This window comes from Panicum virgatum, chromosome 4N, assembly GCF_016808335.1.
Source record: "Panicum virgatum strain AP13 chromosome 4N, P.virgatum_v5, whole genome shotgun sequence".
Classification (NCBI taxonomy): domain Eukaryota; kingdom Viridiplantae; phylum Streptophyta; class Magnoliopsida; order Poales; family Poaceae; genus Panicum; species Panicum virgatum.
In genome coordinates this window covers 29,648,677-29,673,307 of record NC_053148.1, presented here as the reverse complement: position 1 = coordinate 29,673,307, position 24,631 = coordinate 29,648,677, and the positions used below count along the sequence as shown (strand labels likewise).

Genomic DNA, 24,631 nt, shown 5'->3' with positions numbered 1-24,631 from the left:
CCATATGGTAAAAACCTGAATTTTCAATTTGTGAATTTTCAGTCAAAACATATAGTAGTTCTCAGTTTTTGGAGGGATTGTTTGCATCCCGGCGTCTTATGGAGAAATTGGTGTAACAGAATTGGCTAGCGGAATTGTATGGATGTTATGTGGCTGAATGTAGGAAAATTTATCGAATTTGACAAATGAGATCAGCGTCTTATTCTTTTGGGACGGCAAAGTTTTTCGGCAATGTGATTTCAGATGATGAACACCAAATTCAGTTGAGCAATGAGCAGAGATCCAAGGGAGTCTGACAGATCTCAACCTTTAATCAACCATGATCCGTTCGGTTCACGAGAGCTCTTGCGCAAGTGACATCTCCTGGTAGAGCCTGGACCTAAAACCCCTGATCGGCATCCCAATTCCGGTTTTCTCACCTAAACCCTAACGCGCCGCCTCCGCCCGCCGCCATGCGGCGCCACCACCACCTCCTCGCCCTCCTCCGCCGCGCCGCCGCTTCCGCCTCCACCGCATGCCAGCGCGCGGACCCCCTCCTCCACCTCAACCACGCCCCACCCCGAAATGGCGCCGCCGGGCTCTTCTCCCCGCGCCTCTTATCCTCCCGCGGCCGCTCCGTGGCCGGCGCCGCTAAGAGCCTGGTGGAGGACGAGGCGGACCTCAGCGACTGGATTAGCGACCTCAAGACCGATTCGTGCCACCTCGGGCTCAGCAGCGGCGACGAAGGCGACGCTCCATCCACCCGCAGGTCCCCCGCCGGCGCCTCCAGGGGCGGGCGGGGTGGGCGGGACTCGAGGGGTTCGTTCTCGAGGTCGAGGTTTGGCGGCGGTGAGTTCGGTGGCGATAGGCGCGGCGGCTTCGAGCGGAGGGGGAGGGTAATGAGTAGTGACCTGGATGATGATGAGGATGATTCCGGGTTTGGTTCCTCAAGGGGAAGGCGGGGGCGGGGTGGGAGGTCGTCCGGGCTTGCGATGAGAGGAGGGAGGGGAAATGGGTTTGATGACGAGGCTGGGTTTAGGTCTCCTAGGGGGCAACGAGGTCGTGGTGGGAGAGGGTCAGGTGTGGTGCGGAGGGGCGGGAGGTACAGTGATTTGGATGATGGTGATGCTGCTGCTGGATTTGGGCCTTCCAAGGGAAGACATGGTCGTGGTGGAAGGATGTCTGGTTTCTCGCAGAGAAGAGGAAGAGGCAGTGATGACAGTGAGGAGGATGATGATGATGATGCCATTGGGTTTGGGCGTTCCGACAGAATGCAGCATCGAGGTGGCAGGAAAGGGGGAAGGGCAGAGAGTGTTGGACCACATCAAGGCCGGAACAGGAGTGATTTGGGTGTGTCGCGGAGGGGTGGGAGGTATAGTGATTTGGATGATAATGACTATGATCATGACATTGGATTTGGATCCTCGAGAGGAAGACATGGTCGTGGTGGAAGGATGTCTGGTATGTCGCAGAGAAGAGGGAGGGAAAGTGATTTGGATGACGACAATGACGATGATGATGTGGTTGGCTTTGGTGATTCTGGTGCTAGGGAAGTGAAAAAGTTTGATTTTGGCTTGTCAGAGGATGATGATGAGGTGGGGGAAGTTGATGAGGATGATGACCCATCAGGTTTAGAAGATGATCTTATTGATGATGAGGGCAGTAAGGAGTCTGGATCTTTTAAATTAGACAAAGAAGAGGCAGTTAAACATAAGAGTATAGCGGGCACAAGTACTAGAGGCGGTGATTCTTATCTGAGCCAGAAAAGGTAGCTCTTACAACTATGAAATAATGCTGAATAGTATTTATTCCTTTAAGCTGAGCTGTTTCTGTTAATTGCTAGTATGCCTCTCTTTGGTACATAGGTAGATTGGTTCTCTTTTTCTTGATGTAAATTATGCTTACATTATTGATAGATGACCATCTTGGCAATATGACAAAAATGGTGGTTCGTATTTTCTAATTGCCAAGTGCATATCATGTTTACTTTCACCATCTGTAATCTATGGTACAATGAACCTGTATGATGTTTGACTGCATCACTTTCATGTCAACAACAGCTACTATATTGTTAAATGCTTCTGCATCTACTTCCAACTTGGCTGCAACACGTCCTACCATTCATGTTGTTTGGTGGGTTTCTTTCTTAGTGTAACAGGTTCAGTGGTCCACTGAATGTAGCAGCATTATTAGAAACTAAGTATTTTGCTGTCCTCAAAACGTGGAGAAACTATGCGTGGGCTTGAGGATCATTCTACAAGAGTACTATGAATGAGTTTTTTACTATAAACTGAGCCATGGTCGACTGCATCTAGCTGCACTCACAGCATTGGTATTTGAAATACACAAACAATGCACATTTTGAATCCAGAGCAAGTGTCATTGGTAGTCTATTTAGCATCTGCTTGCTATAGGGATTAGGGAATAGAGTATTAAAGATGGAGCTATGGAGGAATGATATCGGAATGGATTGCATTGTTTATATCCTCTGATATTGTAGGTCAAGGTTCTTAATGATATTGATCTTGGTATTTTAAGTTATTCCTATGAACCCTCATGTTGGTTTCTTTGAACTTCGAAGAACAGTTTTGTGATGAGTTGTCTTTGTCGCAAAATTTGGAGGGCACAACAAATTGATAATATTTTCTGATGCATAGGGTAGCCTAGGCAATGAGATGCTCTCTGGGGCAAGGCATCCCTGATGCCTAGCCAAAAGTGGAGGGGGAGGGCTGGAGAGAGGAACCCAGCGGGTAGCACGGTTCTCTTTCCTTCTACCACATCCTTGTCAGCTCTAGTGCCGTGGCTGGTGCAACTCCCAGATTGTTTCCAGTGCAATTGCTGGCGTAGATCTGGCCTTGCTTAACTGCGGCATTGGTGGTCTGGAAGGAGTGTCGGTGGGGCTCTGTTTGAGTTGGGGGAAGAGTCTGATTCATGGGCTCATGGTGTGCTCATCGTTGCTCCTGCAGGGTGGTGTCATTCGGGACGGGAGTAGCAGCGCAGAAGGGTGAATCGGTTGTGTGAGGTGGGATGGGAGGGGTTCTTTATGTGCTGTTGGCTTGGGTTGGGCTCATCTAGTGTTGCGGTTATGGCCCATTGATAGGCTTGTTTTTCCTTTTCTTCTCCAATTTTTCTGTTTGTCGCCAAGGCTCGCCTTAACCCTTTAAGAACATTGATTGATTGATGTTGCTACTGCTACTTTATTTGAGCCAAGCATTTTTACAAATCTTTGTCAAATTTCTCTGAAGCCTGTAATTTGTAGTAGATGGCAATGATGTTGCTTACTGAATCTGTACTAGTTCTGCACTGTGGTTTGGTTAAGTTATATTGGCATATTATATTCCTATGGGCTATGATTATCAATGAGTGTAGATTAATTGCTTTTCTCCTGAATAGTTCATGCATGTACTGCAAAAGGTTTACTTATAAGCCTCTATGCTGATGGATATTCTTCCATTTCCTGACAGGTTTGATGAATGCCCACTATCTCCCTTGACACTAAGAGGTGTTAAGGCTGCTGGATATGACAGAATGACTGCTGTACAGGAGGCTACTCTTCCCATCATACTTCAAGGTTCATTTCAGTATTCTTTAATGTATGTTTGACATTTGTGAATTTACTTTATGATATTAATCTTGTTCAGCAAATATATTAAATTTACACAAAGGGACATTGTTGCCCGCACATTTCTAATTTGTAATTTCTCGCCTTCTTGAGTTTCAGATCTATTTACCTACCTTTTCCATTTCTCTAGAATTCCTGATTTAAATTGCATAAGCTATCCATGTAGCTTACATTTTTTTTTTAGCACCTGTTAGTCTTCCTCAATTAGCTTGGGACTAAAATGTTCTGTTGTTTTATTGTTAGTGAATCATCCATGTAGTTTATACATTTCAACTTTGAAGTTCTTTGAACCCGTTTGGAAAAGCCATTCTCACAGTTGATGTGAGCATGTTTGGACCCTGCTAAGTGCTAACTGTGTCGACAGTTACATTATTATGCCTTCAACTCATAAGCTTGTATAGAGTATGGAATCCTAGCATTACTTCTGAGCTCCCTGGCTTGACGGAGGTTTACAAGAACATGGAATAGATGCTGAAGTTCTCTTTGTCTATCTATCTGTATGTCCGCCTACGAGGGTCACATATGCAAAGATTTGTTGTTAAGAAAAAAATTGAATGGCCTATTTTTCCCAAGTGTAAGCCACCAAGGCCTCAAAATTTTGTTACCGTGGCACAATTTCTATGCATCATAATTATTCAGAGATAAAAATATGGAGAGAGGAAACAAGTTTGAGAAATTCTAGTTATCTGTGTCCAATGGTTCAAGAAAACAAATATTAACATTGAATGTATGTAGTTTTTAAGTAGTATATCATTCCGAGAGGCAGGCAATCGGAACTGCACTAATTATGAAATGCATGTGTACAAAATTTTTTTTGCAGCACATGATTCTGAAAGCAGTTTATTTCCCACTTAAATTGTATATTTTCTATTCAGTTCTCACACAAACACGTCTTCTCCCTGTAGGGAAGGATGTATTAGCCAAAGCAAGGACTGGAACTGGAAAAACTGTAGCTTTCTTGGTAAGTACCCTGCTGAATAGTGAATATTATGTTTCCTCCCATTGAATTGTAATGTACAACTGTTTTACCTTCAGCTTCCGGCCATTGAAGTTGTCTCAAAATTACCACCTGTCGATCGTGATCAAAAGAGGCCTCCCATCAGTGTTGTTGTAGTGTGCCCTACACGTGAGCTTGCTGATCAGGCTGCTGCAGAAGCTAACAAGCTTCTTAAATTCCATCCATCAATTGGAGTGCAGCTTGTAATAGGTGGCACTAGAATGGCTCTTGAACAGAAGCGCATGCATACTAACCCTTGCCAGGTGATTCAAATTATCTTGTTGAACTGAATAATTCTGCTGTTCTGTGTCATTTGTTCTGATATCTAACCCACAAGCAATGGTGAACTTCTGATTTACAGATTCTAGTAGCTACTCCAGGAAGGCTTAGGGATCATATGGAGAACACACCAGGGTTTGCTACAAGGTTAATGGGAGTCAAAGTTCTAATTCTTGATGAAGCTGATCGCTTGTTAGATATGGGATTCCGATCTGATATTGAGAAAATAGTGGCTGCACTCCCAAAACAACGTCAAACACTCCTATTTTCTGCGACAGTTCCGGATGAGGTATCACTGTAGTATACTTGTAACTCATTACTGCTTGGTCAGTTTCCCATGTATTTCTACTTTCCATGCTAGGTTCGTCAAGTATGTCACATTGCCATGAAAAGGGATCTTGAATTTGTCAACACAGTTCCAGAAGGAAGTGAAGAAACACATTCTCAGGTATTCGACAAACCGAATGTGTATTGATTGCTCCTTAGTTTTTAAATAATGGTGTGCTTATGATTACCATATTCAGGTGAAACAAATGCATTTAATTGCACCACTAGACAAACAATTCTCTATCCTATATGGTCTTCTAACTGATCATATCTCCGAAAATGTTGACTACAAGGTAACCGTTAATTGCTACTGTCATCTTTATTGTTTCTTTTAGTTCTTTATATGTTCTGTACAATGACTGAGGAAACAAATGCAGGTGATTGTATTCTGTACAACAGCAAAAGTAACAAGCCTTGTTGCTGAGCTTTTGTCTGAGCTGAAGTTGAATGTACGTGAGATCCATTCCAGGAAACCTCAAAGTTACAGAACCAGGATATCAAAAGAATTTAAGGAGTCAAAAGGTCTCATTCTTGTTAGCTCTGATGTATCTGCCCGGGGTGTTGATTATCCCAATGTCACACTAGTTGTGCAGGTAACTAACCTGTTGTACTTTATTTACTTACTGTTGCAAATATAGATATATGCACTTTATGATACAAATCAGAAATTATGAAATTCCTAAATAAATCTGCTTACCTGCCATTGAGAAAATTCTTTCTCCATGCAGCTCACAGCTAGTTAATTGGAACTCTGAACTCATTATTAGCTTGCTTATCATTTTACCTGCACATAGTTTCGAATTGAAGTGTCAATTCTCCACCAATATTGCAGTTGGGGGTGCCAACAGACAGAGAGCAATATATTCATCGACTTGGTAGAACTGGTCGCAAAGGTAATGAGGGGGCAGGAGTCTTATTATTGGCACCATGGGAGGAATATTTCTTGAGAAGTATCAAGGACTTGCCTATTACAGAGGCAACACAACCATTAATTGATCTGGACACTAAGAAAAAGGTACTTAAAAGACTCCAGTTCACATCTTACTGTTGTATCTCTCCATGCATTGACATTGGTTTTTTTGTTAACATGACCACTTATATACATGTATATGATTTGAAATGTGCATTCTTAATATATTTCGACAGTCAACTAGCAGTTCATTTCTATATCTACGTATTTTCCGAGAACCTTGGACAAGATACTGTCACTATGAATCTATGATGATTCGCTAAAGATCATAACAATTGGGCTAATCGATCAGTACAATTGTAGGGATGCATGTTTAGTTTCCTGAGATATATGATGTTCAATGCAGTTCAGGTTATAATTTTGTAGTTCACATCAGCTGTGTACTTAAGGAAAAGCTTTGCTTCCTGAATGATATGGATATTTTAGAAATTCGTCGACAAGACAATAACAGCCAACCGATTTAGGGATAGTTAGTATTTTCACCAAATTTATGTTTTGGATCTAACTATAGAGGATTTCTATTTTGGACCACAACAACCTATCCACATATAGGGATAGTTTTTTTTTAGGAAAAGCCATCATGGAGACTTTGACCGTAAAAAATAGTGTTAGAGTATATTAGGCAACTCCGGATATGGTTAGTTTATGATTGATTGTAATCCCGGGATAACCTTCCTTATCTCTAGGAGAGGCTACTTGCCCTCCAGTCCATGTACTCTATATATATTGCCTAAGGGGCTCAATGCAATACATCGACCACATTATACGCATCCTACTTTCCTATATGGTGTCAGAGAGTCACGATCCTGTGACTTAACTAGGCTTCCGCTGTCGCTGCCACTGCCACCGTGCCGCCCTCGGGGAGATCGATCTCTGCCGGGGGTAGCGCCCTCATAGGATGCCTGGCGGATCCCTCTGATCCGCCGTGCCTGTCGTCGTCAAGCATAGCAAGGGGACCTACCTCGCCGCTAGGATTTGTCACCAGCGCCGCCATCTTCGCCTCCTCCACCGAGCGCCCCGCAGGCCACATGCCCCCATCTACTCCAACGCCGTCGCCACCCCTGTCCTGAGCGTGACCTCGTTGCAACTTGTGCTGTCGCCACCCCTGTTCTGCGCGAGTCCGTGGCTGCACCTGCGCTAGTCCGTGGCTGCGAAGGAGAACCGTGGGGGCGCCGTCGCCGCCGCAAGATCGGGGGCGCTCGACAGTCGCGCGCTGCCCTTCTCCCGCCGGTCCAGCCGCGCCGCCTGCGGCTGCGGATGGACCCCGCCGCGGATGGACCCGCCAGGGTGGCGGCTCGGCCCGATCCTGTCGTCATCGTCGCCAGGCTCTGGGGGCGCACCTGCCTGGTACCCATGGTCCTCCTGTTGTTGTTTTTCTTTTCCGATTTAAGATCGGTTTGCGTCGCCCTGCCATTCGTCGCCGCATCGTCGTCGACGCTCCCGAGAACAAGGTTGCTGTTGCGTGCCCTCACAGGCTGCAGCATCGACGCTCATGGTCAAGCCATCATCGCTGGTGTCGCCGCCTTTTCAGGCAGTGGCACCATCCGCTGCTGGTCCTCGTCAAGCTGGCACTCGATCTGAAATGCTATCAGGTTATCAAATGAATCCAAAACTAGGATGAATGGCTTGTCCAGTTAAATGATGTGGCAACTGCTGAGTATGAAATTATCAATCACATTTGTAAGCACCCAATCATTTTTCAAAACATTTTGCTGAGCACTATGTTGTCCTATCTGATAACTGCTTAGTATTGAACTATATAAAATAGGTAGAGCTTCGCATGCCATTGTTTCTTTAGGATAATAATCTGGTCGCTGACATATTGCATTATGCTACATTACATGTTTTCTTATTATGTGCAGGTTGATAAGGCTCTTGCACACGTGGAGGTTAAGGACAAGGAATCTGCTTACCAGGCATGGCTTGGTTACTACAATTCAAATAAGTTCATTGGACGTGACAAATACCAGCTCGTATCACTCGCCAATGAGTTCAGTAGAAGTATGGGTCTCAACAACCCTCCTGCAGTGCCTAAGCTTGTTCTCAGGAAGATGGGTCTGAACAACATTCCAGGTCTGCGAGCAAAATAGTTTGGTACAATGAATCCAAGCCATGTTGGCGCATAGTCTAACATCCGATAAAACGCCCGTATTGGTAGGAGTTTTGGAGCTACCTTAATAAAACAAGGTTTACAATACATGTCATGCTCCCAGAAGTTCTAACTTTCGTAATGTTGTTTCATTCTTTTATCCTGTAAGGGCCTTGACAAAGCACCTACTCATAGCTTTGGAGCACCATATTTCTGCGTTGGAGGAGGCCACGTGTACTCAATCCATCCTTTAGTAAAAGCCAGAAGACCTTGTATCTGTGCTGGCAGCATCAGTGGGAACGGAGAACTTGGCTTTATGATCAATGGGGATGGAGAACTAGTTGCCGGTACTACCCATCCAATGCCAAGACCCATGTTGATGTCATTAATAAACACGTACCAAGCATGTACCAAGCATACAATCAACTTTGCATGTCGCCATGCCTGTGGCTCTCGATACTTGAGGCTGTCTACACTGGTGGATCTCTATTTTTCTCTTCTAAAAGAAATATTCTTGTCTAGTCATGAAGATTCTCTACTCTATTTTTATTTTTTCTGCACTCGTTTATCCTCTATATCTCAGTCATCAACATTTTTTTACTTATACCCATCCTTTGTACAGTCACTGACTAGTGGGACCCACCCCATCCCCCATGTCCACCTCTCTCCATGCTTCTCCGCCGGCGAGCGGCCCGGTCTCCCTCTCCCTGCGCCGGACCTTCCCGGCGGCCGAGCTCGCCACCCACGCTCCTCGCCTCCGCAGCCAAGCTCGCCGCCGCCGCGGCGTTCCCTCCCTCGAGCCGCCGCGTCCATGGCCGGCTCGAGGTGGAGGCCCGTGGCCGACCTTCCCCAGCGGTCGACCCTCCGCGGCCAGGCGCGGCGTTCCCTCGCTCGAGCCGCCGTGTCCATGGCCGGCTCGAGGTGGAGGCCCGTGGCCGACCTTCCCCAGCGGTCGAGCCCTCCGCGGCCAGGGCGGCAGGACAGGGCGGCAGAAGGTGGCGCGCGGATGCGAACGCAGACCGAGAGGCGCGCAGACGTGGACGGCGAGGCACGCGGACGCGGACGGCGAGGCGCGCGGAGGAGCCGAGCAGGGCGGCCGGGTCGAGAGCTCGAGCAGGGCGGCCAGCGACATGGCATGCGGCGGCGCGCCGCTCCCGCCGGCGATAGGGCCGGCCGGCGGCGGGGCAAGGTGGTGCGCCCGCAGGGCAACGCTGGGCAGCGCAGGGGCGGCCCTCGACGGCACATTGGGCCAGCGCGGCGGTGGAGGAGCCGATTTCGGCCGGGAAACGGCCGGAATCGCTCGGGGAGCGGCGGCGAAGGTGGAGGAGGGGCCGACGTAGCTTCTTGCGGGAGGAATCGAGGGAGGGCAGCCCAAGGAGGCCGGGATCGACGAACGACGACAGCTCTGCTCGGCTCGATCCAAGGTCCGGCAGCGTTCCGGCGAGCTGGGCGGCGGCAATTGGGCCGGTGAGCACCAAGGAGCCGAGGAGGTGCGGTTTGAGGTCTTGGCTCATGCGGAGGGTGGCCGGAGGAGGGGGTACAGCGTGCAGGGCCAGCGGCGGCCATGGCGGGCGGTGGCGGCGGCTATGCGCGTGGCCGCGGGTGGGCGCTAGCAGGAGCGGAGGACGCGTCGGGAGACGGGCCGGTGCCACATCGGCGGATAGTGAGCACCCGGTACCTACGCTCAGATTACCGGACCGGCGGACGTCCTCTTTCTTACACGCACTGCAGCGTTTTTCTCCTCTATCCCATCCTGGAGGGAGGTACAACGGACGCCGGTGCAGATAGCCTGACACCATAAGGGTTGAGTAGCGAATAGACTTATTTTTAAGAATAGAAGCATAGCTTTGTGATATACTGCTGTTGCTTAATTAGCACAATCATCTAGCAGGCTTAGAAATAGAGCAAGGAATGGCAGTAATCGTGTACATTTATGTATAAATTAAAATTGCAGGATAATTAATCCTCAGGCATTTGGGGTTAGTACATGCATAGACCAACTTTATCTTCGTTGCAAGGACATGACGATGACCGAGTACATGGTCTTCTCCCTCTGAAGGTGCTTTGCAACATTACGTGCGTATTCTCTGACCAGCTCATCCAGCGCGGCTCCACCGAAATGGCTCGCAAACAAGGGCTCCATGACTGCTCTGATGCTCTTAGCAACATTCAGGGCACTTTGGAGGCTATCTTGGACAATATGATCCCCAGAGTCATCGTAAGGATCCCAGTTGGATTCGAACAGTTCGGCAGAGTTGATGTCGAACAGCTCGCTCTTTCTGACCACTGCCTTCACTTCATCAACCGATGGGCCGTAAACGGGGAGATTGAAGGCATCAAGCTTTTCCTCTTGCACAAGGCCCTATTACAATATACGTGGAACTCAACAAATAGTATAATTTTATTTTATGATAAATTAAACTTATCAAAATTTAGAAGCCAAAGATTTTGCTACACAAATTACAAGCGATGTATATATATTATCTACTCTTCAATATTGCTATGTACAAATAAAGACATAACTTCTTTTGTTTTTATGACCAAGATTTTCTTCTTATTTTGTAGACGTGAGTATAGTTATCATATAGGATTACCATGCTGAAAGTCTGAAATCATCTTGTTTTATGTATGTGATACAACAATAATTTTGTACTGCCAACCATTTTCAATCTATTCTGTTCATCTGTTGTACCTTGTGAACGAGAGACTGAATAGATTGTGCAAATAGCCCACAAAGATGGTTCAGATCTCCTTTATAAATATCCTCATTCTTCCTCCCAAGAAACGTCAGCACCATCTGGCCACCAGCATGCCGCAGCTTGAGGAAGAGCAACAAGTCCGTCTCGAACAGCTCTTGGTACAGTTTCACCACAGATGACGGTGTAGTCTTCGCAATGTAAATGTTTCCTTTGTTTAGGTAAGGTTTTGCGTTGACATCGAGACCATCAGGAAGCTAAACAGAAGAAAGACACTAATTTTAGAACGTTGGTGGTTATAAAAGCTTAAAAGCTGAAGGTATAATAACATGTAGGGAAACGGGTAGGCTACGCTAGCATCACTATCGCATAAACCCAAGATACTTGCGAGTAGAAGATCATAGATCGTTACCACTAGACGCGCAGCGCAGCGGAAGAAGTCGCGCGTCGATGTAGATGAAGTAGTCGATCACATCCCACGAACCGAGCTCCTCGTACTTGATCCCGGCAGCCGATCAGCGCAGCAGTCGCAGCAGCGCCTCCACGGAGTCCACACGTACGGGGATGAAACGCCGGGCGTCGGTGTGCTAGCACCGCACGCACGGCAAGGGCGGCGGCCGAGAGAGAGGGAGGGGCGGCGGCTAGGGAGGTGGCGCCGCTCAGGTCATCTCCCCCCTAGCCCCTCCCTCATATATAGGGCGTACTAATGGGCTTCTATCTCATAGGCCCATTAGTAACCCTAATCCCTCTTGGATCAATATCCACTTGGGCCTTTAAACCGTATTGTGATGATGGGCTCTTGGGCATATCACCAACAATCTCCCACTTGCACTAGAGACAATCATACATGCAAGCTTTCCAACATTCCAAACCCCTTAAGTGTGTGACCCGTTAGGTTCATGTGTAGGTGGTCGTGATCGGAAATCATTTCCGAATTACAAGTCAATAGCGGCACCTAGCAGGGCATAGTGACTCACAAATACACATAAAGATCATATCGGCTGAACCATAGATATACTCATACACCGATTCCTTTGCCACACGATATCAGTCAAGCTCAAAGCGAGATGCGTGCCACCTTTGTGATAGCTCGACCATTCTCTCAATCTAATAGTGGATTCTATTCATAACTAACCTTTAGTCATCATGATTAACTCTTTAATCACTTTGGCATGGCCATGCACTTTCAAATCCAACTATCTCGAGGGGCCCAGAGATATCTCTCCCGTTATCTAGGAGGGGCAAATTCCATCTTGATCCGCTCACATCCCATTCCATGTTTCATGACATACCTGTAAGCTGCTTTTGTAACTACCCAGTCACGGAGTAGCGTTTAGCAGCCCCAAGATGCACCACTACACACAGTGAGAAACAATGGCGATCTTAGGTCTAAGGATTCAGTAGGTATAACACTCAAGAACAACTGATGGCACATACAAAATAACAATCCCAACATTGTCTTGGAGTGGGTCAATCCAACACCATGTTCACCAACATGTGTCCACATCATTAATCCGATATCTCCATATCCATGATCCGTGAAACATGATCATCAATTAATGCATGTGCTAGTCTCAACGTCGTTGTTGTCCCACACAACGACATAAACTAGGGATAATTTAGAATCATATCATTTTCAACAGAGTTTCACGAACAAGTCACATACTTGATAATCAATGTAAAATAATCATCCATGGAACAAATAATAATTATTTATCATTACATAAACATACTCATGACACAAAATCTCCCACGCACACTAGAATCACTGATGTAAGTATCTAATACCCATAGATCTCATGTGCGCCTCATGCTTTGGTTGTGGGAGAGGCTTCGTCAACGGATCAGCAACGTTTGAATCCGTGTGCACCTTGCAAACCTTCACATCACCTCTCTCAACAAAGTTACGGATGAGGTGATACTTCCGCAGTATATGTCTGGACTTCTTAGTTGTTCTAGGTTCCTTTGCTAGTGCAACGGCACCACTATTATCACAATAGAGGTCCACTGGACTGGACGCACTAGGAACAACACCCAAGTCAGAAACAAACTTTCTGATCCAAACAGCTTCTTTTGCAGCTTCGGAAGCTGCAATATACTCGGCCTCTGTCGTCGAATCAGCCACCGTATCTTGCTTGGAACTCTTCCAGCTCACTGCCCCACCATTGAGGCAGAAAACAAAACCGGATTGCGATTTGGAGTCATCTTTGTCTGTTTGAAAACTAGCATCGGTGTAACCCTTTACAAGGAGCTCATCTTCGCCTCCAAATATTAGGAACATATCCTTAGTTCTTCTCAAGTACTTAAGGATACTCTTTACAATTGTCCAGTGAGGTTCACCGAAATCTGACTGATACCTGCTCGTAACACTTAGAGCAAAGGAAACATCTGGGCGCGTGCAAAGCATAGCATACATGATCGACCCTATGGCTGAAGCATAAGGAATCGTACTCATCCTCTTTTGCTCATCAGGTGTCGTAGCACACTGACTCTTGCTTAGAGTAATGCCATGTGACATTGGCAAGAAATCTTTCTTGGAATCTTGCATATTGAACCGATTCAATATCTTGTCAATGTACGTGTCTTGGCTCAATCCAATTAGCCTTTTTGATCTATCTCTATAGATCCTAATACCCAGAATATAAGCCGCCTCTCCTAAATCCTTCATCGAAAAACTCTTTTTCAATGAGGTTTTAACGGCTTCAAGCATTGGAATATCATTTCCGATCAGTAATATGTCATCCACATATAGGACCAGAAACACAAGTGCGCTCCCACTAGCCTTTTTGTAAACACAAGGCTCATCTTCATTCTTGATGAAGCCAAACCCTTTGACTACTTCATCAAAACGAATATTCCTACTCCGAGATGCTTGCTTCAATCCATAGATGGACCTCTGAAGCTTACATATTTTCCCAGCATTTTTAGGATCGACAAAACCTTCAGGCTGTGTCATATACACATCCTCACTTAGATGTCCATTAAGAAAAGCGGTTTTGACATCCATTTGCCATATCTCATAGTCATAATATGCGGCAATTGCTAGGAGAATCCGAACAGACTTTAGCATTGCGACGGGCGAAAAGGTTTCCTCATAGTCAACACCTTGAATTTGTCGGAAACCTTTCGCCACCAATCGTGCCTTATAGATGTGAATATTTCCATCCATGTCTAATTTTTTCTTAAAAATCCACTTACAGTCGACAGGTCTTACACTGTCAATCTGATCGACCAAGTTCCAAACTTGATTATCATGCATGGATTTTAACTCGGATTCCATGGCTTCAAGCCATTTGTCGGAGTCGGGTCCCATCATTGCTTCTTTGTAGGTCAAGGGCTCATCATTTTTCATCAATAATACATGGCGCTCCTCCGTAATAAGGAGGTTGAGCTTGTCAGTAGCGCGACGTGCCCTTATAGACCTTCGTGGGGCTAGTGCCTCAACTACGGGTTGTGCAACATCTTGCACATCCCGTGGATCTTCAGTGGGTGCTGAAACAGTTTCGGGTGTTTCCTGAATTTCTTCAAGTTGCACCTTGCTCCCACTAAATCCTTTTGAGAGAAACTCCTTTTCTAAGAAAACACCATTGCGAGCGACAAACACTTTGCCTTCCGTCTTATTGTAAAAATAATATCCTTTGGTTTCCCTAGGATACCCCACAAAGAAACATTTGTCTGACTTTGGAGTGAGCTTATCTGACATCAAACGTTTGACATAAGCCTCACATCCCCAAACTTTGAGAAAAGATAATCCGGGACGCTTCCCAGTCCATATCTCATATGGTGTCTTCTCAACAGACTTACTTGGAACCCTATTCAGTGTGAACGCAGCAGTTTCAAGAGCATAACCCCAAAATGATAATGGAAGATCAGCTTGGCTCATCATGGACCTAACCATGTCCAACAAGGTTCGGTTCCTCCGTTCGGATACCCCATTCCATTGAGGCGTTCCGGGCGGAGTTAGCTGCGGAATAATTCCACATTGCTTCAAATGATCACCAAATTCAAGGCTCAAATATTCTCCTCCACGATCAGATCGCAGAAATTTAATTGTCTTGCCTAATTGATTTTGTACTTCATTCTGAAATTCTTTGAACTTTTCAAACGATTCAGACTTGTGCCTCATTAAGTAGATATAGCCATATCTGGCTATTGAGCTCATTGGTCCACATACATCGGTATGTACAAGTCCCAACAAGTCACTCGCCCTCTCACTCTGACCAGTGAAAGGCGCTTTTGTCATCTTTCCAAGCAAACAAGACTCACATGTGTCAAATGATTCAAAATCAAATGAGCTTAACAATCCATCTTTATGGAGTTGTTCAATGCGTTTCTCATTTATATGACCTAAGCGACAATGCCAAATAAAAGTGGGATTCAAATCATTTGGTCTAAGCCTCTTAGTATTAATGTTACAGACAGATTTATCCTCAAGATCAAGAACATATAATCCATTCACCAATGGACAATGAGCATAAAAAATACCATTGCAAAAGATAGAACAACGTTTGTTCTCAATTACAATCTTAAAATCACCAACTTCTTCCAAACATGAAGAAGAAATAATGTTCTTGCTCAAAGCAGGAATGCAATAACAATTATTTAATTCCAAAACTAATCCGGAGGGTAGAGACAAGTGGTAGGTGCCGACCGCCAACACCGCAACCTTTGCGCCATTGCCGACCCGAACGTCCAACTCGCCTCTTGCAAATCTTCTAGTCTCACTTAGACCCTGCAACGATTTGCAAGTGTGAATCATCGATCCAGTATCAAATACCCATGATTCACTAGAAGATAATGCAATATTTATTTCTATAACATTTATACCTGAAGTGGAAGTCTCACTTCCCTTCTTCTTTTTCTTTTCTTCCAAGTACTTCTTGCAGTTCCTAGACCAATGTCCCTTTTCATGACAGTGGAAGCATTCATCTTCAGAAGTAGGGCCAGATTTGGCCTTAGGTGCTGGCTTTAGCTTAGAGCCCGAGGACTCACCACCGGAACTCTTTTTCTTGCCTTTACCTTTGGGATTAGGAGGCGTCCAACGCTTCCTCTTTTTGTTCCCCTTCTGAATCATCATCACATGATTGGGATTCTTCTTAATGCTCTCCTCTGCTGTTTTTAGCATCCCATGCAACTCACTCAATGTTTTATCCAAGCCATTCATCTGAAAGTTCATGATAAAAGGCTCATAGCTCGCCGGGAGCGACTGGAGAATAACATCAGTAGCCAAGTCTTGGTGAAGTTCAGAACCAAGTCTATCCAAAGTCTCAATGTAACCAATCATTTTGATCACATGAGGACTGACTGGGCTACCTTCTGCCAGCTTGCACGCAAACAAGGACTTTGAGATATTGAACCTCTCAGTCCTGGCTTGGTTCTGAAACATCCCACGCAGCCCCTCGATCATGGTATGAGCATCCGCATGCTCATACTGCTTCTGCAGATCAGGGGACATGGTGGCGAGCATCAGACAGCTGACATCAAGTGAGTCATTGCAGTGCTTCTCATAAGCTCTGCGATCAGCAGCAGTTGCATTGTCAGGGAGATCATCAGGATATGGCTGCTCAAGAACATACTCCTTTTTCTCTTGCCTGAGAACAATTCTCAGGTTGCGGTACCAATCAATAAAGTTTGTTCCATTCAACTTTTCTTTCTCAAGAACAGAACGCAAATTGAAAGCGGAATTGTTACTGGCAGACATGATCTACAACATTAAAGTAAAGCAAGATTTCAGCACTATGTTTATGTAAAGACTTTCATTAACTGATTTAACAAAAGACAACCTACTATATCAAAGTCATCTTCCCTCTAATGACATATAGTGGTTCAAGATCCATAATCACTAAAATTCTAGTGAGCTTTAGCATCACGGCTAGAAAAGTAGTGATACAGGTAAGTAACAAATTACTAATCACATCTCTATGCGACTCTTGTTTATTGGGTGGCATCCAATGCCCCGGCCCCAACCCTATGCCTTAAAGCCCAAAACTGTTTTGATAGCTTTGCTGAGTAAACCAATACTATGCTTGTGAATGTCCGACATCCACCCTATACAAAAGTGATAGCTGAGGGTACTCTACTTTGGTAAACCTACCACACAACGATCAAAATTTATAGGTGCAACTATTGGTAAAAGGCATCAAAAACTCAAACTTTTCCGAGGGAAGCTATTCTATCATGATTAAAGCATCCACCATATGTAAAAGCATGAAAGAATAGTATGACAGGAAAATAAACATCACAGGCATATAATCATATTATATTGTGAATAGTATGGCCTCTTGCATCACAATGGGCTCCATCGCCATGGCTCCAAGGTGACCTCCATTGCCATCCGTCATGTCTTGTGTTGATCATCATCGCCATCATGATTGAAACCTCCATGAAAAGATACTAAGCTACTACATCTAATAGCTAGTGAAATAATTACATGAGGATTCAAACATCACAAGTCGACACGCAGGTCGTTATACAATAATGGTGCAACCTCAACCCGGTTGTGTTAACTTGCGACACGCAGGCCGCACAAATCATCACATACATCATCACATGACATTGAGGCCATACCATTCACATCACACCCTGCAAAAACAAGTTAGGCGTACGACGTGTTCTACCAAAGTAGCGCTTGGGAAGCCGCTACAGCGAGAAAGCAACGGCGGTCCCCGCGGGTCTTAGGGCAGCGCCCTGAAAACCTCATGGAATTACACAGATCGCATCTATGGAATCCCTATGAAAATCTCATCAGAGTGATCGCATCACCTCAAATCCGAGCCATTCATAATGCCTCAATTTTCACTAGGTCAATCACCTTGACCGTGCAAACTTTGCACTTGAGAAGACTGCATCTACACATGACCTTGATCTGTTGGTTCAATCTGCTGACTATGCACACAGTTAGTCCCGATGGTGATTCCAGCCGGTAGGGACATATCGTATGCATAACAGAGAAAGAACACAAACTAATCTTTTGTCACATGCCGCGCAATCAACTCGCTCCAGTTTTAACCCCTTATGACCAATTGATCTAATCAAACCGTGCAAAAGTAATAGATCCAATCTACTACAACAACATATCACCTATATGCAAAAGATCCAGACCAAAAACTACGCAAGATGGCTCTGATACCACTGTAGGGAAACGGGTAGGCTACGCTAGCATCACTACCGCATAAACCCAAGATACTTGCGAGTAGAAGATCATAGATCGTTACCACTAGACGCGCAGCGCAGCGGAAGAAGTCGCGCGTCGATGTAGAGGAAGTAGTCGATCACGTCCCACGAACCGAGCTCCTCGTACTTGATCCCGGCTGCCGATCAGCGCAGCAGTCGCAGCAGCGCCTCCACGGAGTCCACACGTACGGGGATGAAACGCCGGGCGTCGGTGTGCTAGCACCGCACGCACGGCAAGGGCGGCGGCCGAGAGAGAGGGAGGGGCGGCGGCTAGGGAGGTGGCGCCGCTCAGGTCATCTCCCCCCTAGCCCCTCCCTCATATATATAGGGCGTACTAATGGGCTTCTATCTCATAGGCCCATTAGTAACCCTAATCCCTCTTGGATCAATATCCACTTGAGCCTTTAAACCGTATTGTGATGATAGGCTCTTGGGCATATCACCAACATAACAACTCTAAACAAACCCGAGAGCGCCAATGGAGACAATACGACGAGTGAAAGAGATGAACGCTTTGGGAAGGGAAAAGCCTAGTGTAGTAGGAACCAGGCAACCCAGCAATGTAAAATTGAGGTGTTGTTCCTCCCTTGTGCTCCGCTGCAATCGACTCCTTGAAGTTTCCAAGTGAACCGAAGATATAGTTGAAGTCGTTTCCGGGTAGATCATTGAGGAAGAATTGGACCTCCAGTTGCTGCTGGTCACTCATGGCTTTGATCACCTCAGAGACGAAGATGAGTGTGTTTTCTCCTGAAGAGCAGCCTAAGTCAGCAACCACCAGTTTTGGAGTGAGCACAGCGGAGCATATTTCTTTCACGGCCTTCTCAAGAACTTGTTCAGTCGCCAACAAAGCTTTTCTCTATACGCATGGTGCGCAAAATGAAATATGTCAGAACAGAAGAATCAAATAACAGTAAGTGAGCAACTTTTGTGGATAAAGAGAATTATAAAGAGATTGGACACAAACTTGAAGCCTGGAGTTGTTTCTGTAGCTGCTTTCACTTTCCCCTTTCGCCATATGGAAGTCAGTATCCATCTTCATAGCTAGCCACCGAGCGCTTCAGCTCAGAACCTTTCGTGGAGCAGAGCCGCACAGATTGCAAATGAATCAGTACAGGGGCACTGAATATATATTGGAAAACCCGTGCCGTATTAGAACTCTTTCTAATTATTAGTTAAAGTTATACTCGCTCTTTTAACTTTTTTAAATATACATTATATCTAGATACATAATAAAAAATATAACTAGTAAATAATATCAGTGCTCTATATCACAAGATGAGATGATTCTTTTTTATAAGAATCACAAATATATTAAAAGAGCAATAGTTTTACAAACAGATTATGGAGTCAATTACACCCCACTCCTTAAAAGTGACACGTGTCGTCGTACTGGTTCTGTGTGCCACGGCTGCGGAGCACCATCGCCACCGTTGGTGGTTTGGTGGCCATCAACAAAGATGAGGGCGAAGTGAGTGGCACCACGTGTTTGGCGTGTATATTTACTTACCATTCCCTCCTAAAGGAAAAAAAATAAGCCTCTCACATGGTTTGCCTGCTTACCGGTTTGTTCTTTTGCTTACCGGGGGCAGTAGTGGGCTGCGGTGCTTTGTGGTCTTCCCTACACATAGAAAATATATATGCTAAGAGCAATTTCAGCAATAATCTCTACCTTAGGATCTCTACTTCCTGAGCAGGAACTTCCCCAACTTTCTTGGGGCTAGTTCTTTACACACAACTCTAGCAAATGTTCTATTTCTTCCTAAAATTGAGTCATGATATCATCATAGTTGGAGAAAGACCCCTGCGAGCTGCAAAGTTACATGTTGACGCAAAACTAGGGCCAACACACGAACGCACTCGAGCGTGCAGCGAGAAGAGGCGCGCGTTGCAGCGCCGCTGCTCAGACCGGTTATAGCAACCGGTCAGACCGGTCGTCGCTGGTGAGATCGGTGACGAAGCCTACGAACGCTAGCCCGAGAAGACCTGTCGGGGCAAGCACACGCAGTGTTGTTTTAGGGTCGGCAGGCCACCTAGAACGCCCTCAATCGACGTAGAGACGAAGGAGGAACAACAAGTAGTAGATTGGAAAAGTTAGGGCAAGAGAAAATAAAAAAATAAAAGTTGTATTGTTTGATCGATTGGATAACCCTCAATCGGGCGTGACCCTTTATATTTATAGGGTGGGGTGGACTTATCCCGCAAAGAATCCTAATTACAGATCTAAACCAATGAAAAATTCTAATTGTACTCGGATTCCGGATAGACCGGTCAGACCCACCGGTCAGACCGATCGGGGTTGCTAGACCGGCTACATTGTCCAGACCGGTCAGACTGCTCGTAAGCACTGGTCAGACTGGTCTGTTCGACCTGTGCCAATTTTGGTCATCAACACCATGCTACACAAGTGCCCCCATTATTCAATGGTATAGGCAATAAGGGGAAAAAGGAAACAAACAGTGAAGATAAGCATGTCTTCACTAAACACAGCGCACAGGGAGAATAACACAATTCAAAGCACTAGTTCAGAGTCCGCATACACTAGTTCAGACTTCAGAGCACACGTACGTTGAAATTGAGACTCCAAATACATTGAAATTCATAATCCTAACAAGATAGACACTTATTCAGTATGCAGGAAGCTACTTCTCTAAACCAAAAGCAAAGCAGCAGCCTTTCTACTGTTCATCTGTTCAGTATAGGAGCTCGAGTAGGGAGCTTCCTAGAGTTGCTCTATCGGTTTCATTTTCTTTGTAATATTCAATAACAGATCAAAGCACCAGGTAACTTTTTAGAAATCTAACACAAGTATTCATCTGATTCAAATGAAACAGAGTGATCCCAACGCTCCATGGAACAATCAGTTCCCATCAAATCGTACTAGTACTTTCTTTTCGGGTCCAGCTGGATGCTGAACGCCAAGACAGTCACGAACATGGACTCGAAAACATCACCACGTACGGCCACAGAATCTAAACCGAGAGCTCGATCTTGACAGGGAACGACACCGACGACGACGAGTCGCCGTTCTCGACCAGCACCTTGCTCACGCCGGACGGCACGACGGTGTACGCGGTCCTTCGCCGGCACCAACACCCTCCGGAACGCCGCCACCTGCTTGATCGGAGCCTGGGCCACCTCCGGCGGCGGCGCGGTGTACACCAGCACCACGTGGGCGCCGTCCCTGCCGCCGGCGTTGGTCACGCTGACGTTGAAGCTGACGGTCTCCGTGCAGGCGTGGCCGTTGACGTTGACGGCCTGGCAGGCCGGCGTGGTGGCCACGCTGGGCTTGTAGCTGAGCCCCTTGCAGTGGCCGCCGGGCACGGAGATCGTGACGGCGCTGCCGTTGGTGCCTGTCTCGTAGAGGAACTTGGTGTAGCTGAGGCCGTAGCCGAAGGGGTAGAGCAGCTCCGGGCCGTCGTAGAACTTGTACGTCCTGCCGGGGTACCCCAGCTCCGGCACCGGCCGGAACCCCATGGAAGTCATGGGGATCTGCTGGATGTACTTGTTCTTGAACCATGTCAGTGGCAGCCTTCCTCCTGTTCCAATAAAAAAAAGTTAACCAGCATTATTTTTCAGTATTGCAGATAAAAAATACTAGTAGGACATTATAATCCACAAAGAAGAGGTATTTTTCCTAATTAACCTGGATTATATCTTCCGAAGATGACATCGGCAATGGCGTTCCCACCTTCGCCGCCGGGGTACCCGGCCCAAAGGATGGCGCCGATCTTCGGGTGGTTCTGCGCAAAGGAGATGTCGATGCCGCCTCCCGACAGGATCACTAGGATGATCGGGTTTGGCGAGGCCGCAGCGAAGTGCAGGATCTCCTTTGTTTGGTTCTTGGGCAGGAGAATGTCCTCCCTGTCGTTGCCCTCCCTCTCGATGTGAAGGTTTATGCCACCGAAGTAGATGGTCGTCTTCGCCCTGTGCGAGATCTTGACGTCCTTGCTTATACCTTGGCGCGGCGTCACGTACCGGCATGGCGGTCCTGCGTACGATTCAGAAGTTGTACATGATGGGTGAAACTATTTCTCAAATTAAACGTGCCATTTAACAAGGCTAATTAAATCTTATCGATCGTGTGGTTACAAATAAAAAACTGATTTTGTAAACTACTAGCTACTTGACGCACACTGACCTGTGTAGTCCCCGTCCATGACCTTTTCCGGTGCCCGGGCGTGTGGCCCGTGCACGGCGACGGCGAGGATCTTCTTGGCGTCCAGCGGCAGCAGGTTGCCGCGGTTCTTGAGGAGCACGATCCCCTGCCTCGCGCCGTCGAGGGCGAGGCCCTTGTGCTCGCCGGTGCAGATGTCCGTCTCGTTGAGGGCGGCGTACTGCGGGATGTTGTCGAAGTAGCCGAGGCGCATGAGCGTCATGTACTGGTTCGTGAGCGCGTTGTCGACGTCGGACTCGCGCATCTTGCCCTGCGCGACGGCGGCGACGCCGTACACGCTGAGGAAGTCCCTGAGCGGGCGGCCGCCCTCCTCGATCCAGCTCTCGCCGCAGTCGAGGTCGAGCCCCGCCCTGACGGCGGCGGCGCTGGAGTCGGCGCCGGTGAAGTTGAGCCAGGTGGCGTTGTCGGTCATGACGCGGACGGCGTCGCAGTCGGAGACGATGTAGCCGTGGAGCTGCCAGTCGCCGCGGACGGTGCCGGAGAGGAGGCGCGCGTCGGCGCAGGCCGGGACGCCGTTGACGCTGTTGTAGGAGCACATGACGCTGCTGGCGTCGCCCTCGCGGACGCACATCTCGAAGGGCCGGAGGAAGCTCTCGGCCATGTCGCGCTCCGAGACGCGCGCGTCGAACGTGAAGCGCGTGTGGTTGTGCCAGTCGTCGACGTCGTACGCCGCGAAGTGCTTGCAGCAGGCCGCCGTCTTGATGGGCCGGGCGTGGGGGTCGCCGGCGCCGGGGCCCGGGATGTCCTGCATGCCGCGGACGAAGTTGACGGCGTAGCGGCCGGCGACGAAGGGGTCCTCGCCGGGGGTCTCGAGGGCGCGCCCCCACCGCGGGTCGCGCACCACGTTGATGTTGGGGCTCCAGTACGTCAGCCCGCCCTTGCCGAGGTTGTACATGGCACGCGCCTCCGTCGACACCACCTGCATCGATCAACAGATCGTTCGTTCGTGCAGTGCAGGTCGATCGATTAATGAAACCAAATTTAATCTTCTGAAGAAATCAAATTTGTAGATCGATGAGTGGAAATTTTTGGATCGAAATGATTATTGAAGTACCTGGCCAATGGCCTTCCAGAGCGTCTCGTTGAAGGAGGCGGCGCTGTTGATGACGTTGGCGAAGACGGTGCCGTTGTTGACGGTGGCGCGGCCGGAGTGGTTCCCGGGCCTGCTGCGGAGGTCGTCGAAGAGCGTCGTCGGGCCGGTGCTGGAGAGCCCGTGCAGCGCCTCGGACCACCACTTGTAGGGCGGCAGGCCGACGCGGGGCGCGCCGCGGGAGACGTCGCCGAGGTTGCCGACCTTCTCCTCCACCGTCATCCAGCCGATGAGGTCGCGCACCCGCTCCGCGTACGGCAGCGACGCGTCGCAGTACGGGAACGCCGACATGTTCAGGCCCAGCTCCGCGAACCGGTCCGCGTCGCAGACCTTGCCGTAGGCCTTGCCGAAGGCGGTGACGTTCACGGTGGTGGCGGCGGCGGCGGCGGTTGTTCGCGACGAGCAGTCGACGGGGATGGTGCCGCCGCATAGCAGCGAGGCGGCGAGGATAAGAAGGAGATGCGACGCCATTGTCAGGAACCTAGCTAGCTTTGTGGTGTTGGTTAGCGATACGATCGCGGTGCGGCGGCGATGTGCATATATAGAGCGAGTAAGTGCGAGAGAATGGCAGAAAAGAGAGGAAAATGGGCGGGATCGTAACGAAGTTTCGAAATTCGGAGTGCTGTTTCGCTCATGGATAATGATAACCTGCCTGTTTTCAAATTTTAGAGGGCCGGGAGAGAATCAAGGCAGCGCGTGCGGCGAAGGTGGTAGGGAGAGAACGAGCCTGCCGGATGCGCATCGTTGCTGAAAATCGTTAGGGCCGAAGGTGGAGGGAAGAAAAGATGAACCAGCTAGTGCCGTATCATTTTACCGGAAGGACGAATTGTTCTTTAAAGATAAAAAATGATGCAGATTAATCGGATCGGTGGAGAAGTGGAGATCAAACATGCATGTCTCTCCTCTCCCGTAAGATTCTGTTTGGTTTCAAGTGCTAATGAATGAAAGTGCTAAATTTTAGCACCACTAGTGTATCTAAAGAGGAGTGCTAATAGGTTCCCTAAAACTTATCCAAGACTCAAAAACTTTAGTAAAGTTACGAGGTATGAGTGCTAATGGTGCTAAAGTTTAGCACTCAATTTTAGTCTCTCTAAACAGCTGTTGAGGTATATCATTCTGGAAGTAATATAAGAAGTTTGACAGCTAAACAGATACTCAGTTCAAAAGAAGCAGGCGGTAAGCTTACAGCTAGCCAGTTTCAATATAAGGGTGTGTTTAGTTGGTTTAAAAGTTTG

General features: G+C 47.4%; 2 protein-coding genes and 1 pseudogene across 6 annotated transcripts; 1 reads left to right on the top strand and 2 right to left on the bottom strand.

Annotated features, from left to right (window-relative positions):
* Positions 1-391: 391 nt before the first annotated feature.
* Positions 392-8,785, top strand: LOC120670083 (DEAD-box ATP-dependent RNA helicase 31-like). Of its 5 annotated transcripts, none has more exons than XR_005673046.1 (12): positions 453-1,747; positions 3,444-3,550; positions 4,507-4,562; positions 4,637-4,861; positions 4,960-5,166; positions 5,239-5,325; positions 5,402-5,497; positions 5,582-5,797; positions 6,037-6,219; positions 6,478-6,525; positions 8,037-8,328; positions 8,433-8,785. XR_005673046.1 is itself a non-coding variant. In XM_039950070.1 (11 exons), exons 1-11 carry the CDS (start codon positions 453-455, stop codon positions 8,262-8,264), a joined length of 2,748 nt encoding a protein of 915 aa, XP_039806004.1. In that variant the 5' UTR covers positions 392-452; the 3' UTR covers positions 8,265-8,670. The 5 variants fall into 5 exon arrangements, 2 of the variants coding, with proteins under 2 accessions (XP_039806004.1, XP_039806005.1); XR_005673045.1 differs by having other exon boundaries at positions 8,037-8,335; positions 8,391-8,670; XM_039950070.1 differs by having other exon boundaries at positions 392-1,747; positions 8,037-8,670.
* A 1,390-nt stretch (positions 8,786-10,175) lies between these two features.
* On the bottom strand, positions 10,176-19,235 carry LOC120670082 (anthranilate O-methyltransferase 1-like). Its single transcript, XM_039950069.1, has 4 exons — positions 19,097-19,235; positions 18,599-18,988; positions 10,956-11,216; positions 10,176-10,625 (listed from the first exon to the last, which is right to left on the bottom strand). The coding sequence occupies exons 1-4, from the start codon at positions 19,169-19,171 to the stop codon at positions 10,266-10,268; spliced, it is 1,086 nt and encodes a 361-aa protein (XP_039806003.1). The 5' UTR covers positions 19,172-19,235; the 3' UTR covers positions 10,176-10,265.
* Positions 19,236-20,902: 1,667 nt separating this feature from the next.
* Positions 20,903-23,976, bottom strand: LOC120670633 (annotated as a pseudogene).
* Positions 23,977-24,631: the final 655 nt, after the last annotated feature.

What these genes read in the sequence shown, in the direction of transcription:
- LOC120670083 (XM_039950070.1), top strand. Translation starts at nt 453, where the DNA reads ATGCGGCGCCACCACCACCTCCTCGCCCTCCTCCGCCGCGCCGCCGCT. An exon ending in GTGAAGAAACACATTCTCAG is followed by an intron (nt 5,326 to 5,401) that starts GTATTCGACAAA and finishes TACCATATTCAG; the next exon opens with GTGAAACAAATGCATTTAAT. An exon ending in CCGAAAATGTTGACTACAAG is followed by an intron (nt 5,498 to 5,581) that starts GTAACCGTTAAT and finishes AAACAAATGCAG; the next exon opens with GTGATTGTATTCTGTACAAC.
- LOC120670082 (XM_039950069.1), bottom strand. Translation starts at nt 19,171, where the DNA reads ATGAAGATGGATACTGACTTCCATATGGCGAAAGGGGAAAGTGAAAGC. An exon ending in GAAACAACTCCAGGCTTCAA is followed by an intron (nt 18,989 to 19,096) that starts GTTTGTGTCCAA and finishes CCATGCGTATAG; the next exon opens with AGAAAAGCTTTGTTGGCGAC. An exon ending in TTCAGTCTCTCGTTCACAAG is followed by an intron (nt 10,626 to 10,955) that starts GTACAACAGATG and finishes ATATTGTAATAG; the next exon opens with GGCCTTGTGCAAGAGGAAAA.